Source organism: Stegostoma tigrinum, chromosome 33 (genome assembly GCF_030684315.1).
Source record: "Stegostoma tigrinum isolate sSteTig4 chromosome 33, sSteTig4.hap1, whole genome shotgun sequence".
NCBI lineage: Eukaryota > Metazoa > Chordata > Chondrichthyes > Orectolobiformes > Stegostomatidae > Stegostoma > Stegostoma tigrinum.
The window spans coordinates 25,995,474-26,016,313 of NC_081386.1; the positions used below are offsets into that span (position 1 = coordinate 25,995,474).

The following is a 20,840-nucleotide window of genomic DNA, read 5'->3' on the forward strand; positions in this document are numbered from 1 at the left end:
AACAGACAAATGGACTTTTTTTTGCTGATGCCCGAGGTGGAAGGGAAGGGATGTGTGGAGGAATGACCCGTGGACATTTAGGGTTAGATCGCATCATTGCCTGCAACATAGTGCTGTTGGGAAACATTGGAATGATTATGAATATTTCAAATATTTCCATATCCTTGAAGATATTTCAACGTCAATTGTCATCCACTTATCCTACTTTAATCCCTACAAAATATAGCGCTAGAACTCTAAGTAATGTCCCAAGGTATGTCAGAGAAGTGTTGGGTAGTTTAAGATAATATATCTCCTTTCCCTTGCAGAATCTGACATAGCATTCAAATTATACTGAGGGGATAATGATAGAGGTCTACTACACCGAAAAAGATCCTTCTGTCCATCAAGTCTGTATTGGTCAAAAACAATCAACTAACTTTTCTAACCAAAGAATATGGGAACTGCAGATGCTGGAGAATCCAAGATAACAAAGTGTGGAGCTGGATGAACACAGCAGGCCAAGCATCTCAGGAGCTGATGAATGGTCTAGGCCCGAAACATTTGCTTTTATGCTTCTAAGATGCTGCTTGGCCTGCTGTGTCCATCCAGCTCCACACTTTGTTAACTAACTATTCTAATCTGATTTTTCAGCACTTGGTCCAAAGCCTTGTATGCCTTGGCATCATAAGTGCACATTTAAATACTCCTTACGCGTGGTGAGGGTTTCTGACTCTATTGCCCTTGCAGAGAGTGAGTTCCAGATTCCCACTAGTATCTGGGTAAACATATTTTTCCTCACAGGCCTTCTAAGCCTCCTAGCCATTACCTTAAATCTGTGTCCCCTGGTCACTCATCCCTCCACCAAGCCTAAAAGTTTCTTCCTGCCTACCCTACCTATACCCCTCATATTTTCATACATCTCATTTACGACTCTCCTCAATCTCCTCTGTTCCAAGGAAAACAACTCTAGGCTATATGATTTCTCTTCATAATTAAAGCTCTACTGTTCAGGAAACATCTGGGTAAATCTCCTCTGAATGCTTTTCAGTGCGATCACATTCATCCTATAATGTGGGTTTCAGAATTGCACACAATACTCAAAGCACAATGTGATGAAAATCTATTCTCCCTGTTGTGAGGAACTCATGATCAATAGCTCAAAGGACCAGCATGTTGGAATTTTCTTTTGTGTTTTCAAGTTTTCCTTTCAGCTACCTTAGTTGATAAATGCATATTAGAAGGTATATGCTATCAAGGTCAACTAATCAAAAAATTAAAAATTAGTTTAAGGTGAGTTTTAAGAGTTTTTAATGAGTTGAGCTTTTCATTTTCAAACCTGTGGCTTCAGGACCAGCCAATCTAAAGGCAAGTGGGTACAGATTTGTGGACCAGGCCAGCTTCCCCAGGGCACCAACCAGACCCTATAGGAGGATGAGTGTGAAAATGGACAGAGGATATACTTGGTAAGGGGCATGCCATGATGCTGCATAGTTGGCAAGGAAAGGGGTTACTCATTGCTTGAGCATTGAATGGGTTGGCATTAACTATGGCAAGAGCCGATGAGCAGGCTCCATATCAACGCTTATCACTGTAAAAGTCAGAACTTCAATACCTCTCACAAGAGTTAAATTTCTGCCCCAAAACAGACCAGGCTTAATTTTCTCATACCTCTGATGAAAATACAGCATTTAATTCTGACAGATATCAGTAGATGCTTTACTTGGCCCAATTGGGAAAGTTTTCTTGTTAAATTCCAGTTTAATAGTATACAATTCAGACAGACTGCTACATAAATGTCAGAACTCCCCGTTCTTATGTAAGCAAGTTAACCACATCCATTTCTCTCCCTCATTCAATCTTGATCTGTCTCCCGTTAGGCTGAAAAATAGGTCAAATGAGGATAACTGAGATCATATACACTGTGCAGAAATTTGCCATCTCTTGTGTTTTCTGCCGAGGATATGGGAAAAAAAAGAACTCCCCTTCTCAGAGATAAACAATTAGATTATGACTGGCCTGAAGGTGTATTCACTTACATGAGTCAGCTCTTGTGGGCTTAAAAGCACAGCCTGTCTTAAACACAACTCCATCTTAGTGTGGAATAGTACGTTACATTGCACAACATTCTCGTCATTGTAAAACAGCACTCCATCTGACTTACCATGAGCACCCGCCACGGGTGGTCCGCTAGTAAGTGAGAAAATACACAATTCCAGTGGTTTTTTTTGGCTACAGTTTTCCATTATGCTGCTGGAACACCACTTAACACAGAATCTACTCCAAGTGAGGAAGATAATTTGAATCAAAACATTTAGTACCTTCTGCTATCACCGGCTCAGCCACAATTGTCACAACTTCTGGCGAGATTTGAGGTGGAACAGTTGAAAGTGCTATTGGAGTAGCAGGAGTAAGCTTTAGCACGCCTACAGTCTCAGACCCAACTGACATTTCTGTGATGCCGGATGTTGCACTGTCTATGGACACTGAAGAAACCTTATCCCCTTCACCTCCAGCTTCTCCTGGAATCTTTCTTTTCACCCAGGTTAGTTCAAGATCTGTCGGACCAGTGCTCACTACCACATCAGGTAGCGAGCCGTCTCCCGAAATGTTAGGAATTAGAGGTAAAAGCATGACAGGAAGTTCGCCACTAATGTGAGGAACAACAGACGGTTCTTTGCTAATTTGATGCACTCCTGAAAGATCTCCGCTAACTTCGTGAACTCCTGAAGGTCCTTCAGTGACTTCTGGGACTCCCGATGGCTCTCCACTACCTTCAGGAGTGCCAGCAGGTTCCTTACTTGTGTCAATAATTCTGGAAGATGCAATAACAATTTGGGGAACTCCAGAAGGTTCCCCACTACCATCAAGAACTCCAGAAGGTTGGCCACTAATGTCATATAGTTTTCCATTGATATCCAAATCCCCACTTGAAACTGGAATCCCCGAAATATGTTCTTCAATGGGTCCTTCACCTGCTTCTACAAATACAGATGGAATTGTTGGATATTCTTTGTCTTCTGGAGTGACCAGGATTACCTGTATATCAAATGGTTCCCCACTGATCTCTGATGTTCCAGATGGTAATTCACTAATGTCTGGTATTCCAGAAGATTCTCCCCTAACAAAGGGTTCTCCAGAAGGTTCTCCACTGACAAAAGGTTCTCCAGAATATTCTCCACTAACAAAATGTTCTCCAGAAGGTTCTCCACTAACAAAAGGTTCTCCAGAAGGTTCTCCACTGACAAACACTTCTCCAGAAGGTTCTCCACTGACAAGTGGCTCCCCAGAAGGCTCTCCACTGACAAAAGGTTCTCCAGAAGGTTCTCCACTGACAAGAGGCTCCCCAGAAGGTTCTCCACTGACAAAAGCTTCTCTGGAAGGTTCTCCACTGACAAACACTTCTCCAGAAGGTTCTCCACTAACAAAAGGTTCTCCACTAACATAAGGTTCTCCAGAAGGTTCTCCACTGACAAAAGGTTCTCCAGAAGGTTCCCCACTGACAAAAGGTTCTCCGGAAGGTTCTCCACTAACAAAAGGTTCTCCGGAAGGTTCCCCACTGACAAAAGGTTCTCCAGAAGGTTCTCCACTGACAAGAGGCTCCCCAGAAGGTTCTCCACTCACAAAAGGTTCTCCAGAAGGTTCTCCACTGACAAGAGGCTCCCCTGAAGGTTCTCCACTAACAAAAGGCTCTCCAGAAGGTTCTCCACTGACAAGAGGCTCCCCAGAAGGTTCTCCACTGACAAAAGGTTCTCCAGAAGGCTCTCCAGAAGGGACTCCACTTATGTCAATATCTGGCAGGGGCATTACTTCAGTAAGCCCTGAGAAAAACACAAACAAGTGTTTGAAATCATAGAAAAAAAGAGAAGTATTTGCTGTACACATTCAAAAGGAGTTGGTAATGTATGTTAATGTTAAATGGTTCAGTAATCCAGAACTCTAGGTTAGTGTTTCTCGAGATATAGGTTCAAATTCCACTATAGCAGACAATATGATATGAATTCATTAAAAAGTTGGAATAAAATCTGCCCAAATTTTGACCATGAGATCAACATTAATTGTAGCAAAAAGCATTTGGTTCACTGATTTCCTTTAGGGAAGGCAACTGCCAACCTGACCCAGCCTGGCCTACATGTGACTCCAGACCCACAACAAATGTGGTTGACTCTTCAATGCTTTCTGAGGGATTAGTGATGGGTACTAAATGCTAGCCCAGACACTGATGCCCATATCTCATGAACAATTTTCGTTTAAAAAGAGAGTACCAGACATTCTTTCATTTGAAAATACTTCGAGAATTTTCACCTCAGGTGTTATTCCTTGATGTGACTGACTTCGAGAGGATTACTTTTGTTTCAAATCAAGAAAGTACTGAGCCTGCAGCATTTTTCTGGCCACACAATTCAAATTTGTCCTATATAAGAATATTCTGGTCCCTTAACTATTCAGGGGATTTTATTCATTCAGCAAAATGTGGAATCAAGTATATTTAATTGTTCTGGATCATCAAACCAAAAATATGCCAATGAGTGGACCTTTGCAACACAAAACTTCTGATATGATTTCACAAACCTTGTGAAATTCCCCTCCCCAACCTGCTAGCAGGAAAGTCCAGCTCTATAGAATTATAGAATCCCTACAGTGTTGAAGAGCCATTCAACCCATCAAGTTCATATTGTCCCACTGAACAGCAACCCACTCAGACCCACCCCCTCTCCTATCTCTGTAACCCTGCATTTCCCATGGCGAACCCACCTAGCCTGCACATCCCTGGACACGATGGGTAATTTAACATGGCCAATCCACCTAACCTATACATCTTTGGACTATGGGGGGAAACCCATGCAGACACAAGGAGAACATGCAAACTCCACACAGGCAGTTGCCCAAGGGTAGAATCGAACCCAGGTCCCTGGAGTTGTGAGCCAGTGGCACTAACCACTGAGTCACTATGCTGCCCATGTTAGATGATATCCATTATCTTTCTTCTTGAAATCAATTGGAGGTATTCCTTGATTGGAGTTTTGGTTACTGTTCTAGTCACTTGTCACAAGAAGGACATAATTGCTATAGCGAGCATTCAGAGGAAATTTATAAAAACATTGCTAGTGTTTCAAATTTTTAGGCTGGAGGAGAGACTAAATAGTGTACGGTTGTAATCCTGAGAACAGAGGAGGCTGAGCATTGACTTATTGAGGTGTAGAAAATAATAAAGGGCTCAGATAGAACAGAGAGGAAAAACTTGTTTTCTATGCATGGAAATGTCATTCCTAGGGGACACTGATTTAAGGTGATTGGCAGTTGGAGTAGACCAGACAAGAGGGAGAGCTTTCACCATCAAAGGGTGGTGGATTTCTGGAATTCACTGTCCAGTTCGGTGGTTGAGGTGGAAACTCTCAACTCATTTAAAAGGAACCTGCATCTGCACCCTCAGTGTTGGAACATGCAAAGCCAGGGAGTGGGTACTGGTGGGGTGGGGGGGCGGGGTGCAAACATGGACTGAATGGTCTATTTCTGTATTGTGACCTTTTTGTGGTTCTGTGAAGGCAATCTGTGAAGTGATCAGTTTATTAACCAGATTGATGCTAAAGTCTAACGCCAATTTCACCGCTTATCGTGCTCCTCTCACTATTGTGTAAACTCAGAATGAACAATTGTCTGACAGACAAGAGAACAAATGGCTTACTGCCAGCGAAATTAATGCAGTAGAAACCAAATTCTTCAGCAATGAAGGGTTTGTGACATTTCTCACAAAGACTTCTCAATGAGGCAAGATTTGGTCTTATTAATATGGGGTATGAGTTATATGATTGTAATGCTCCTCCAATTGTAGCTTCTTGTTCCCAAATGATTAATTGTAATACTCACCAGGCTCTTCTGTGGGTGTTACTGTCTCAAGCAATTTCTCAGCTTCTTCAGTTGTGAGATATGTGTCTGGGATGGTTTCAGTGGTAAGCTCAGACACCGGGGACACTGTAGTCCATTCAGATGGCAATACTGCCACCTTTGGCACTACTTGGGTCACTATAGTCTCCTCAGTCCAACCAAACGTCACAGTAGGCTGTCCTGTGGTGTCCACAACAAAGATCTCAGTCTTGCCTTCTTCAGCTTCCTCTGGCCTTACTGTCTTTTCGATCTCAGCTTCAGGAGTTTCTGAAATCCTGTCCACTAGGATCACAGGTACGGTCAGTTTCTCAATCTTTGGCTCTTCAGTAACTACAGGAACAATGGCCTCTAAAAAAGAACAGGGGAGAAAGGAAAAAGATCATGGGCAATAAGAATCCAAAGTGCATTTAATGCTAATGTGAAAAGTATCCCTTGAGAGTTGTCAATGAGTGTCATATCTTAAGACTTCCCATTAAGACATCAGAGATTATGACGTAGAAATTACATGGGCTTTTTTTCCCTAAACCCACACTGCAATTTCAATAGAGTCCCTGGAAATGGATAGAAATGACTGTTCAAACCATTCATCCACCAAAGTTAAGATGGGGAAAACAATGGAAATTTCTCAAACATTAATTTAAAATTGGTACATATGACAAAATTTCCCCTGTGTTTGGGCAGTACAGTTGCTCAGTTGGTTAGCTCTGCTGCCTCACAATGCCAGGGACCCGGGTTCAATTCCACCCTCGGGGGACTGTCTGTGTGGACTTTGCACGTTCTCCATGTGTCTTCATGGGTTTCCTCTCGGTGCTTCTGTTTCCTCCCATAGCCCAATGATGTGCAGGTTAGGTCGATTGGCCATGCTAAATTGCCAATAATGTTCAGGGATGTGTAGATTAGGTGGAAAACAGGGCGGTGTGTCTGGATGTGATGCTCTGAAGGTCCGTATGGACTTGTTGGGCTAAAGGGCCTGTTTCCACACTGTAGGGATTTTACGATCTATGTCAATATTAAGTCTGAGATACAATGCAGTCCCAGCTCAGCTGAGGAGTAAGTACACCATTCAGTCAGTTACTTTGATCTTAACATTTTCAACTTTGGAATATATCGATCAGACATTGTTTATCTCCCTCTAGGAACAGTCCTTTATGGCAGAAATTATCTTGGGTTATGACTTCTTTGGAACTCCAGTTTGCTAGAACTCATAATTTTAAGGTGGGAGGAGGAAGATTTAAGAAAGACATGAGGGACAATTTTTTTTACACAGGGAATGGTTCGTGTGTAGAATGAACTTCCAGAGGAAGTGGTGTTTGTGGTTAGAGTTACAACACTTAAAAGGCATTTAGATAAGTACATGAATAAGAAATGTTTGGAGCGATATAAGCACAGGCACGTGGGATTCGTTTAGTTTAGGATTATGGTTGGCGTGGATTGGTTGGACAGAAGGGTCAGTTTCCGTGCTCTATGATTCTATGACTCTATAACACGAAATGTTCACTCTGTTTCTCTCTCCACAGATGTTGCCTGACCTGCTGAGTTTCTCCAGCCATTTCTGTTTCCATTTTGAAATATCAGCGACATTCAGATTTCCAATGTCTTTCACTTTTAGTTAAAATTTTACATGTTAGCATGTGGGGAAGCTGCAGAAAGCAAAAAAGCAAGAACAGAACAGACTCCTGTTGTAGACCATAGTTACAATGCTGCTGTCTTCACTCCTCAGCACGCCACTGTTCTAGTTTTCTAGTTTCTATAGGAACCATGCTCACTGATACTTTGGTCTTGATTGATCATTGCCTGTAGAGGCAGGGGTCTATGGGGTGGTGAGGCTGACTGTGGGTATGTTTTATAAGTAACTCACACAGATGGTGTGCCAATCTTCTGAAACCTCTAGATGCACAACTTTTCAATGAAGAATGGTGCCTTTTTGGTGGAGGAGCAAATAACCCACTTGCCCTCAATTAATGCCATGATAATCTTCCCACAGTAGAGCTTAACAACAGGATGAGAGGGCCACAAGATTGGGAAAAGAGCTTTTTTTTGTTATTCTTTCATGAAATGCAAGCATCTCAGCACTCACTGCCCTTGCTAATTCCCTAGAGGGCAGTTAAGTATCAACCATAATGCTATAGGTCTGGAATCACACGCAGGCCAGACCGAATAAGTCTGGCAGATTTCCTTCCCTAAAGGGAAACTACAAACAGCAGCAGTTACATGATTACCATTAGGCTGGTTTTCATTATTCCTGAAATTCATTAAATTCAAATCTCACTATCTGCCACAATGGGTTTCAAACCATTATCTCCAGAACAATAGCCTGTTGTTCTGGTTAACTCGGCTGCTGGTGTCACAGCTATGCCAGCAGATAAGATTTGACAAATGTTCAGCTTTCTGAAGCAATGTTGGGAGCTGTTATGTGATGGGTACAAGGAATAAAAGCTAATGAAAAATAAGGTGATTCAAAGAGAGAATGTCAAGAATCTTCCAAATGATCATTTGGGAACTTGTTTTCTGGTCTCTTGTCTGCTCTATTCTGCAAGGCAACAGCCTTATCATGGCTGCTTTCAGCCTTTGAGCAACACAACATAGAACCTATTCCTGCCTTCATGCCTTATCCAATGTCACTCATTGGGCTTCAAGCTCATAGCTTTATGACAGTCGTGCGGAGCCTGCAATCAGAAATTATCCAGATGCTGGGTTCCTGCAATCAGAAATTATCCAGATGCTGGGTTCCTGAACTGGGATTGAAAATCACACCCTCTGAAATTATATTACCTCACACCTGAAGGCAGCTTTATTTTATGCAATGATGCCTAGTAGACAATGGATTCATACTATTGAATGAATCTTCTGATAGGTCATGAAAGGCAGCAGAGAGAGGTCAAGTTTATTTAATTGAAAGGGTTGGGGTGGTGGATGCAATCCCCTAGTGGGATCATCACCAGACCATTAATCCAGAAACTCAGCTGATGTTCTGGGGACTTGGATTCACATCCCCCGCCATGACGGATGGTGGAATCTGAATTTAATTAAAGAAAATCTGGAATTAAGAATCTACTGATGGCTTTGAAGTCATTGCAGATTTTTGGAGAAAACCATCTAGATCACTATTTTCTTTCAGGTACAAAAATCTGCCTTCCTCATTTGGTTTGGTGATTCCAGACTGACAGCAATGTGGTTGACTCTCAAGTGCTCTCTGAAATGGTTAAGCAAATCACTTGGTTCAAGGGCAGCTATACATGGACAATAAATGCTGGCCAGCCAGCAACGCTCATGTCTCATGAGTGAATAAAAATGAAAAATCAGTTCAGGCAGGATCCAGGGAACAAACTCACTCCATTTCCGTCACCCACCCCCTTACCTGTCACCCCTGTTTTGTATGAGGAAAATCTCAAAAACACAAGGAAACGATTGCTTACCTCTAAAACAGTAAACATCATAGCGTGACTCAGGATCAGGGTACCCAGTCTGATCCTTGTTCAGGTACACAGTTCTCACTCCAGCTCGTCCACTGCCACAGGATGGTCTGGGACTTTGGATCGGATATCGAACACTGCCATCTGATAGCCAGCCTGCTCGACACTTGTCCATACCCTGCTTCCAGGCTGCAAACAGTTGGCCAGTAGTGGCTATCTTAGCATTGTGGCTTAGGCAATAGTCAACTGCCTCATCATAGGTAAACCTGTCTGCCACAGTTGCATGGAATACCTCTCCTGTAACAGTGCAGAAAAGAAATACAATGAACAAAGCTTGGTAATGTACTTCATGGGCATGTTACGTAGTCTTCAAAAATTGTTACACACTTCGGAATAGCAGGCGTAAGGAATTCAGGATCACTTTTCAAAGTTGCATTGCACAGACTGGATATGGAAAATTACAGCTTCATCCTTTTCTTCCCAATATCATAAACCCTGGTTCTCTACCAACTTTATTACAACTTCATTCATTCATATCTTCATACACAATTCTTTACGTTTTAGAACTTCACAACAACAAATTATGGCATCTTTGCTCAAACTATTTAACTATTGTTAATTGACCCTGTTATATATTTCTAGTCACCTAGTTGCCAGTTCTACATCAACCACTGCATAAGTAATCAACCCTGCAAAGCAGAATTATAGTTAACAGTTGCCTAAGGGTGTCGGAAACATAATTTCACCTTGTCTTTCAAGAAGGAAAGCAGCTATTTAAGATACAATAACGCCTCCTTCCAGTTCCTCATCACTAGCCTCAACCCTATCTTCTCTATTACAGCCCTTATCATCTCCAGTTAGTGATAAAAGTGCTACCATTACCACTGATGCTCCTGTACTATGTACTTTATATTCTATATGTTCTATCCTACAATATTCTTCTTCATCGAGAGTTGAAATCAAGACTCATTAATAGTGTTCTACTCAAACTTATCATCCATAGACCTTAAAATGTGAGACACTATCTCCTCATCTTCCTTAGTCTCACAATCCGTAGATTTTTTCCACAATTAACCTTGGTGTCACTTGACCCTTATTTGAAATATGTTGCATCCTAATTATTCAGTTTCCAACCTTCGGGATTTTCTGCACTGTCACCATTCATTTTACTTCTGCGCACACAAAGACATGGAAATCAAAGGCTTGAAAGGAAAATGACTACTTGTCCAATCACAGTTCTCCCCCACAGAGACCATGGACAATTGCATTGACAATTAGGCATTTCCCAGGTCCCTGGCCTGACTACCAAGCCGGACCCCAACCTGACCCCCAACCCCTGAGCACTACTGCCACAGACCAGAAATATGAAATGCAGCTGGCCATTTTTGAAGGATGTGTTCATTGTGCCAGGATTTCTCGGCCCTGACAAGTGAATGAAATTGGAGCTCAAGTCACGTAAGGAGATATTAAAGCAAATCGAGTTAGGTTTTAAAGATTGACTCAAAGTGGGAGAGAATGAGTTAGAGGAGGTAAATAATGATGCGAGATGATAGATTTATATGTATTTAACATTACTTAGTTTTGGATTCATAGAATATGGGTTTATATGAAGGGGTTTAATGATTAATATATAAGTATTTTTGTAGCCCTGGTGATATGATACATTCTGATAAAAGCCAAAATGATAGTTTCAGAGGCTGGCGGGAATGTATGAGTTAACAAAAAAAAGTGTTGCGCATAAAGCTTTCAGATAGAAGTTTGCAGAATTGGGTTTTTGGGCTAAAAAGGAAACATCTATAGTTTGAAAAAAAAAGTCTATATTCAGATTTAGTTTGAGCAGCATTTCAGGGTCTTATCTAAAGCTAAAGCTGAATGTATAAAACAGTTGCTCTTGGAAAAGCAAGAAGATAGTTCAGAAGTTTTAAAAAACACAGTGCCTTAGGTTAAGGAGTTTCGTTAAAGTTTCAGACCAGAGGTGTTTGGGTAAAAAGCTAAACAGATTATTTGAAGCTGAGAAAGTCTAAGCTCCGTTAACAGACAACTTAAGGAAACGGTCATCTGATTCTAATGACTGGGAATTGAAGTGACAGCTATGCCAAACCCTATGCATGATAGAAAACGGCATTCTCTCTGATGTGAGTACTGTAAAAGGATGCTTTTTGGATGGATGGGTTATATTTTTACCATGTATTTCAAAATCTTGAAATGGGCATTATTATGGACATTGTTTGGCTTATTCTACTTTCTCATAATTCCTTTTGCACAGTCAACTTCTGTTTTATTGTTAAATCCACACCTGCAGGATTGTGTGTTTTTGTTTCAGTGACAGATCACTTCATTCCAACCAGAACAATACAAGGTATGATCAGATGTGATTTCAGTCTGGAATCTGACTTGTCCAATAATAGCATCAGCTGCAATCATAACAAGAGGCTTAGGGGAAAAAGTAGAAACCTTTTGCTCCTGTCCAAATTTAAATACTGTACCATTTAGACAGTCAATGTAACAGTAAACGTCATAGGTTTCCTCGGGCTTGCGGACACCATAGCTTCTTACACCAGGGAAGCCATCTTTGTCACCAAAACAGCGTTCTCTGGGATTCACCATTGGGTACCTAATCAAAAAGAAGTTTCTGATATGAAAATTCCATAAAACTGAATGTTTGTACTCCTTCACATTTTGCCTCAAACTCCGGGCAAAAATCTTGCAGTGGATATGAGAGGAGTCAGCTTGTTCATGAAGAATGGCCACTTGAAAGACGCACACAGGGCACCTTGCTTGCTTGAACAATACCCCACAAAATGTGTCAATATCTTCGGGGAGGGAAGATAACTGGATGGATGTTAAAAAGAAGTGCTTTATATCAAAGTTGTTTTTTTAGAAATGAAACCAAAAATACTTGTGTTCTGAGACTCTTTATCATTAGAATCAATTGTCAACATGTTTCCAAAGATCAGTTTGAGAATTGATATCCTGTAAGATTGGTGCTCAGTAATTTTTCAGAGTAATTTTTCAATTAAATCCCTCCATAACTGTGGAGAACTGTAAGGCATTTGGAGTGTCCCATTTTTACTTAGGATTGGCATTCTTAGAAAGAAAAGAACTCACACCTAGTCTTTCACAACCTTAGGTTACACCAAAGCATTTAACAGCCAATTCAATGATTTGTGATGTGGTGCATGTGGCAGCCAATTTGCACAGAACAAGCACCTACAAGTTGTTATCTGATAATGCTCAGCTAACATATTCTTTTCAGTGTTAACGGGAACTGCAGATGCAGGAGAATCCAAGATAACAAAGCGTGAAGCTGGATGAACACAGCAGGCCAAGCAGGCTCTGTTCATCCAGCTTCACACTTTGTTATCTGCTTTTCAGTGTTACTGATTGAAGGATAAATAGTGGTCAGGTCACCTGGGGAGAGAACCACTGCTGCTTTTTTAAAAAAAAATTGTGCCATAGGATCACTCACATCCACTGGAGCGGGCAAACAAGGTCTCAAGTTAGCATCTTGTCTGAAAGCTGACGATATGGGACAGGCTACTACAGAGACTTTAAAGACTTTTGAATTGATTTCTTTTCCATTCCTGTAATTCAGGAGTGAAATCGGGGATCCCATCTTCACACAAAGGACTGTAGAAATATCGAACTGTCATTACAGGCTCTGGAAACTGAGCACTGAGGCTGGTAGATTTCTTTTGGTAAAGGGCATCAAGGGATTCAGCAGAAAATTATGACTGATGTAAAAATCAACTACAAATTAATTAATTTGCTCAATGGATCCATGGGGCTAAACAGTCGTCATCTGTTGATAATATTAATTACTGTAAGAGTTTGACACGCATAGCAGTTGGATTAACATCACCATGAAAGTAATGCTTGAATGGCGCACAATTAACTTTTAACTTTATTTCATTTTCTTTTGCTTATATTAAGAATAATGGTAATGCTTTACTATTAACTTTGTTCATCTATGTTACTACGTGTACCTCAGTTTTTTGTACCTGGGTACCTTCATGCCGAGGATGTGTGTGGTGACTCTATACATTTTTCACGGTACTCCTGTACTTGACTACACATGACAATTAAGCTTAAATTACATCAGATCAAATTATCTTCACTATGCAGCTTATAATTTTCAGAAGTTTTCATTTGCAGGTGAGGCTAGAATTAGGGACCATGTGTATGAGATAGTCATTGGTCAAATCTGTTAGGGAATTTGGGAGAAACTTTGACACCCAGAGAGTGGTAGAATGAGCTTCCGTGGAGAGTATTGGATATTGATGGCATCGCCATATTCAATGGGAAACTAGTTAGGGAGCTGAGGGACTAGAAGTAGAAGGATATTCTGATTGGCTTAGATGAAAAGGGGTAGGAGCATGCTTACGTCGAGCATAAACACCAGTATAGAACCGTTGGGCCTTCCTCTGTGCTTTAAATGCTTTGTAGATGACTTTTCATTTGGAACAAAGAGTCTTAGTGTATGTTTTACCTGACAGTCTGGTCAGAGAGCCAGCCCGCATCACACTGGTTGTATCCCTGTTCATAGGCTGATTGAAGCTGCTCAGGAGTGGCGATGACAGCATTATTTTCCAAGCAGGCAATTTGGGCCTGGGTGAAGTTCAGAGAGTACCTGCTTGAAATTGCACGGTAATGGAAAACCATCCCTGTTGAGGAACATATGTGCGGGTGATTGAGCTGCACCAAATAAAGCCGGCCGCATACAATGAATGTTGTAAAGGGCTAATGCTCAATAATGTGAATCATAAGCTAGTTCAGTAGTGATGCAAGACATCACAAGCTGGAGAGATTCTTAAAAGAGATGTTACTGTGTAGCTCAATTGCTAAGTCTATGGTTTATAGAACATTGAGTAAACAATATGTTTAAAAATACCTTAGATTCCTATAACGTCTCTTAAAATATCGACCTCTTCCAAGCCTCATCACCAACAATAGCAGAGATGGAGCCTTATTGCTGTGCCACTAAACAGTGACATTTATTATCATTCACGTTTTGACCTAATGGGCACACGGGTGAGGCAGGATCTGAGACTTCAACCTTTTTAGTGGCATTTGAATGATAGACTAGCAAGTTTAAAGGTCAGTTCTTTATTTATCCACTCATTGTATCTGTAGCTGGCTTGACAGCTTAAACTTCTGCTCCATTACAGATTTTTCAGTCTTCTAGAGTTTACTTTGCTACTCATTGACCAAAAATATCAGCACCAAAGAAAACTGTACTTTGAATAGAGCAGTACAGGTTAGAGATGAGGAGGTTAAAGAATGATCCGACACCCTAATAAAAGTTTTAAAGAACTTGGTAAAAACAAATATTGTGGGCCAGTGAATTGGTAACAAGCATGAACTCAGGATTAGCAATCAGAGCATTAAAGGGGAAAGAAAATGAAAGGATTTTTCACACACACAATTTTTAGGTTATTCGGTGTATTCAGAAAAGCAATTGTTGAAGCTCAATCAAACACAATTTTTAAGAGAAGATTAGATAAACACTTGAAAAAGCAAACACCACAGAGTGCGAGGAAAAGTGAAATTAGAGTAGATACTGGTTTAGAGCTTGAACAGGCCTATGGGCAGAATAGCCTCCAATGCTGAAGTATGCTTATGATTGAATTGCTGTAATTATTGTTTTAACTTAGAATTGAAAGGTAAAGATGCGCAGTGAAGCACATCACTCAAGTAAAAGAAAAGGTGAGAGTAGGAGTTGAACTTATAAAAGTATGTTCAGTTTAAAAGGATAAAGAGAGCAGGGGATCCCTTTCTACTTGTACCTTGCTGGCTATCTCCATACCCTATCATAAAATATGCCGAAGAGACAGCATACTCAACAACTTCCTGACATTTATTTTATTTTTAGGCTACTGTAATTTCACCAACACATTTTTAATAAATATTATCATCAAATATATCAGAAACCAATTTCTTGCATTTAGTTCCCTATTATGTACTTACATTGTACTTACTATGCTGGCTAACTTTGTTGTTCTAACAGAAAGTATGCAAATTGAGCTTTTTGTGACAGATGTTTTTTATTAGAATCTTGCATTCTGGGAAGTAATGGAATGAGTTATCCTCTGAAACGTGATCAAGAAACTTGTATTACAATTTGCTCTTGATAGGAGTGTGGCAACGGAAATCCAAATAAGAATTGCCAATTCTAGAGCCATCAAAAGTGTACCACCTCATTTGGGGCTGGTGTTCACATGTACATCTGTCAGGTAGTGGTGGAAATTTCCTTTCCTGACTGATTTCCTATCTATTGTGTATTTCCTGGTGCAAACTACAAATATCCATCGAGTCACAGAGCCATGCAGCATGCAAACGGACCCTTTGGCCCAATCTGCGCTGACCAGACTTCCCAGTCTGACCTATCCCCATTTGCCAGCATCTGTCCAATATCCCTCTAAACCCTTCCTATTCATATACCCATGCAGATAACTTTTAAATGTTGGAATTGCATCCACCTACACCATTTCCTCTGCCACCTTGTTCCATGCACCACCCTCTGTGTGGAAATGTTACCCCTCACTCCCCTTTCAAAGCTTTCTCCTTTCACCTTAAATCTACGCCCTCCAGTTTTGGACTCTGTTATCCTAGGAAAAGACCTTATCTATGCCCCTTATGATTTTATAACTCTCTATAATGTCACTTGTGAGTCTCCAATGCTCCAGGGAAAAGATCCCCAGTTTATTCAGCCTCTCCCTATAGCTCAAAGCCTCTAGTCCTTACAATATCCTTGGAAATCTTTTCTGCACCTTCTCAAGTTTAACAACATCCTTCCTATAGAAGGGCAACCAGAATTGTTTGCAGTGTTGTAAAAATGGCCTCGCCAATATCCTGTACAGCCTCAGCATGATATACCAACTCCTATACTCAATGCTATGACCAACAAAGACAAGTGTGCCAAATCTTCTTCATCACCCTGTCTACCTGTGACTCCACTTTCAAGGAACTATGCACCTACACTGTTAGGTCATCATTTGAACTCATTTTTGTGGCTTGCCGTTACAGGCCTGGCGTTCACAACCTTAGAGTTGCCAGTCACATACCACAGCCACTTGGCCCCCATACCCTCCTCTACAGCCTCTGAAATGCCACCACATGATGGCAGATTCGTTCTTGTATCCTTCAATGCAATAACTCACCCGTTGGAGAAATTGAGCTGATAGGGAATATTGGTTCTATGGTTGCGCTCCTTTCCTCAGTTATTAATGTTTGGGTGATGCTTTCTGTGACTGGGGTGCCAGTCTCTTCTGGAATAGTTGTTAGCTCCTCAGGCACAGTCGCAAAGACCTCAGGAGCTGCTGTTGCCACAGCGACAACCTCCTCAATAGTGGCTAGACTCTCCTGTGGAGTCACTGTGACCTCTTCAAGTCTCCCAGTTGCTGTCAGTTCTTCAGCAGGCATAGACACCTCAGCAGTTGCTACCTCAGAAGCAGTGATTTCTGGTGAGGTGACCATCTCGGTTACTGCCAATACGATTTCGGGGGTGGCTAACTCTTCACTAATTGTTATGTTTTCAGGTAGGTGTGTAATTTCAGCAACAGTAATTCCCTCGGTAACAGATGGAATGGGTTCCTCCGAAGGTGGAATGCTGCCAGTCCCTGGAGTGACAATCTCAGCAAATCTGGTCACCTCAGTTACTTCCTCAGTGAATGGAAGAGTTTCTGGTGTAAAGGGACTAAGTGTAATAACGTCTCCTATTGCCTGCCTGTCTACAACCGGTTTTGTAATGAATTTCTCTACCCTTTCAGTAATAGTTTGAACAGTAAAAGCACTTCCTTCATCTGTGAATAATTCTTCTGGCTCTGTTGCTGGGTAGATGAGTGGAGTTTCTGTTATTGTTTCGATATCAGCCTTTCCTGTAGGATAAGAAACACATTGAAGAGATTATCAGCAAAGAGAAGATTATAGGAAAAACCCACAGTGTACTTAATATTGCAAAAAGTAACATCAAATTAAATTACACTTCAGAGTCCTTTTAGTCTGTAGTTCTTACATCAATGGGATCTTACCTCTCTAATTAACCAATTGAGACCTAGGCTAACCAAAGCACATTAGTATAGATGTTACAGTCCATTTGGGCTCACTGGGAGAATGATTGTTAACACCAAGCACTAGGGGTAGAAGCTACATTTGGCCCATTTTTTGGGAGTGTAATAATAGATGGCCACTTGTAACAGATTGGGAGGTCTGATGCTTGCCCTTGTCTACGCTGTGGCACTGAGCAAACCATATCTATGTGCCCTGTATCCATTACACCGCTTCCAAATTTACTCATTACTGGCTGCAGCACCCCTTATAGAACCCCAGGCAGAGCAACACTCATTCATGGTTTACCAACTGAGGGCAATGATAATGAAACAGACACTGGGTCCCTACATCTGTAAATGAAGACACTATATAAAGGGTTAAGCATTATAGGTGCCTCCACAGCTGTCAATACTTAGCTTTGCTGCTGCCAATCATAGATAGAGTAACAGAATAGTACAGCGTGAAAACACACCCTTCTGTCCAATGCGTCCATGCCGACCAGATATTCTAAATTAATCGAGGCCCATTTGCCAGCATTTGGCCCATATCCCTCTCAACCCTTCCTATTCATATACCCATCCAGATGCCTTTTAAAATGTTGTAATTGTACCAGCCTCCACCATTTCCTTTAGCAGCTCATTCCATGTACCCTCTGTGTGAAAAAGTTGCCCCTTAGGTCGCTTTTAAATCTTTCCCCTCTCACCTTAAACCGAAGCCCCCTAATTTTGGACTTGCTACCCTGGAAAATGACCTTGGCTATTCACACTTTCCACCTTGTTTTGTCCTTTTTTTTCACCAAATTTATTCCCTATAGGTTAAGATAGGTACATACACCACATATACAGTGAGAAAACTCCCTCATTTTGGTTAGTTTCAAACCCAGATTCCCAGAAATGAAATTGGCTGCGCACTCACCCACTGGAAAACGAAAAGTGAAAATTCTTGCAAAACAATCTGTTTCTCATATCATCCCCGTATTTAATTTACAGTATTGTGGAAGTGATTGGAACCATTATTCGGGACTGCACTACGTCTGAAAATAACTAATTTATTTTTCAATTAAAGTAAGCTTCAGTCACCAATGACAATAAGTCTTATAGGACTGCAATGTGTACCACACCTCTCAGGCACTTCTCTCAAAAGATTAATCTATTGTTTTATGAATTCAACTTCTCTGCACCTTAATATTTATTGGGTTCGAAAATTTATCTTGACTTCCTTTCTTGGTCCCAGAATAAGCAGTTTATCTATATCAGCTTTTGAACACCTTCCTGATAATAACCAATATTTACAATCAAACCAGCTGGAAATGTACGATCTCTTACCAGTGAAGCAGTAGGCATCATGGGGGCTGCTTGGATCAGGGTACCCAGTTTGGTTGGCGTACCGGTACACAGTCCTTACACCTAGTAAGTTGCCACCACAGTTGGGTCTTCGCTTTGTGATTGGGTATCTGACACTGCCGTCTGCAAGCCAGCCAGTATTGCATTGATCCATGCCATCTTTCCATGCCATGTACAATTGTCCTGTGGTGGCTAACTGGGCACCTTTGTCAAGGCAAGCTTCCATTGCTTCTTTAAAGGCATATCTGCCAGTGGTAGTTATGTAGAAGACATTACCTGGAGACAGAAAGGGGAAAAAGGTGAAGCTGATCAATTGAGTTAAGTAAATTCACCTCAAATTCTAGCAAATACAGTCCGTGAGAAAGTTACATGTGATAAACCAAAGCACAATAGGGTGTTGAACACCAAACCAAACTCAATCCTCTCAGATGGATCAACCCAGCTAACTTGCATTTAATCTTTCTGCTTGTTAGAAACTTAATTGCCTCTTAACTCATTTCTATTTGGATTATCCATTGTGTATAAATGCAGGGTAAGTCACTCCATTTGGAGCTCCATTCTGCTCTCCAGTTCTCTTTCCTTTTCCTTTCTTTTCCCTTTCTGTTCTCTCCTCTCTGCAATAATTCTATTGCCCCCTCACTTTTCACTACATCCCTGAGGAGTTGTTTCGCGACCGGGAGCCATGAGGCAGGAGCTGAATGTGCTGGCCATGTCCTGCAGTGACAGCTGATTGAGCGTGGGCCGGAACTATGGCTGTGGATCAAGACTGGGCCAGATCAGCAGCGTGAGCAGGCCGGTGGGGCAGCAGTGGTGAGAGTGGGGCTGGTGGGGCAGCAGTGGTTATTGCAGGCCAGTGAGGCAGTGGCAGTGAGAATGGGATGGTGGGGCAGTGGCGGTGAGAGGGGGCTGGTGGGGCAGTGGCGGTGAGAATGGGGCCAGTGGGGCAGTGACGGTGAGAATGGGGCCAGTGGGGCAGTGGCGGTGAGAATGGGGCCAGTGGGGCAGCGGCAGTGAGAATGGGGCCGGTGGGGCAGCGGTGGTGAGAATGGGGCCAGTGGGGCAGTGGTGGTGAGAATGGGGCTGGTGAGGCAGTTGTGTGGGAACGGGGCCGGTGGGGCAGTGGCGGTGAGAGGGGGGCTGGTGGGTCAGTGACAGTGAGAATGGGGCCAGTGGGGCAGTGGCGGTGAGAGGGGGCTGATGGGGCAGTGGTGGTGAGAGGGGGCTGGTGAGGCAGTGACGGTGAGAATGGGGCTGGTGAGGCAGTGGCGGTGAGAGGGGGCCGGTGGGGCAGTTGTGTGGGAACAGGGCCAGTGGGGCAGTGACGGTGAGATGGGGCTGATGGGGCAGTGGTGGTGAGAGCCAGACAGTGAGGCAGTGGCTGTTGGTGGTGGGAGTGGGCTGTTAAGGTGGAAACAGTGGCGAGAGTAGGCCTTTTGCCTGGTGATGATCCCGGCCTCCTCGGTATCCTCGCAGTTGGAGCAGAGCCTGCACCATTGTGGTGATGGACTTGGGACTCTGAGACCTGGACTTTTTTTTTGCTTACCTTTTTGCTCTGTTAAATCTTTTAATTCTGTTTTTTTGTAACCTAGTGGGCACCAGTGAATGGTGACTTTGTGCACTTTTCCCTTTACTTATGTATTCCAATCCTTAGTACATGTGACAAATAAATACATCTAAATCTAAATATTTCCCTCACTGTGCTTATTCTTAATGACTTAATTTCAAATGAATGGCTCTGAATGGGAATCAATGAGGTAGTCACCAGTTTAAACTTGGCAATCGAGTTTGGCTCTAAGTTGGCAGTGGCATCATGTGTGCTAAAAAACAGCTATGAAACTTGCTATTTACTAATGTTCAACATTGTTATGTTAAATACAACATAATCTTGTTTAGAATCATTTTTTCCCCATCTGGGAAGAGAGGATTGGAAGTGCCGAATGTGATAAAGCTCCATGTATATTCAACCCAGAAGAATGACCTCCATTTGCTGTTCCACTGGGCTGCTGTGCAAATCTTTTACATTCACTACTGAGGAGATATTAACTGTACCATTTTTGGGTTGAGTAAGGAGCAAGGCAGGACGTTGATCCATCAGGCTTGTCTGTCCTCTTACCTATCCTGTTCTATTGCCATTTATTTATTAAATGCAATGACCGTGAAACATTTCAGA

General features: G+C 42.0%; 1 protein-coding gene across 5 annotated transcripts in view; it reads right to left on the reverse strand.

Annotated features, from left to right (window-relative positions):
- Positions 1 to 20,840, reverse strand: part of LOC125467257 (aggrecan core protein-like) — a 99,654-nt gene that overhangs the window by 27,986 nt on the left and 50,828 nt on the right. For 4 of the 5 annotated variants that reach the window (XM_048562850.2, XM_048562849.2, XM_048562848.2 and 1 more), the window contains exons 6-12: positions 18,653 to 18,946; positions 16,439 to 17,155; positions 13,768 to 13,942; positions 11,765 to 11,892; positions 9,282 to 9,575; positions 5,848 to 6,213; positions 2,301 to 3,800 (exon numbers count right to left, since the gene is read on the reverse strand). In XM_048562850.2, coding sequence (XP_048418807.1) covers positions 2,301 to 3,800; positions 5,848 to 6,213; positions 9,282 to 9,575; positions 11,765 to 11,892; positions 13,768 to 13,942; positions 16,439 to 17,155; positions 18,653 to 18,946 — 3,474 coding nt within the window. The remainder of the gene's footprint in view (positions 1 to 2,300; positions 3,801 to 5,847; positions 6,214 to 9,281; positions 9,576 to 11,764; positions 11,893 to 13,767; positions 13,943 to 16,438; positions 17,156 to 18,652; positions 18,947 to 20,840) is intronic. The other variant, XM_048562852.2, reaches the window with a different exon arrangement.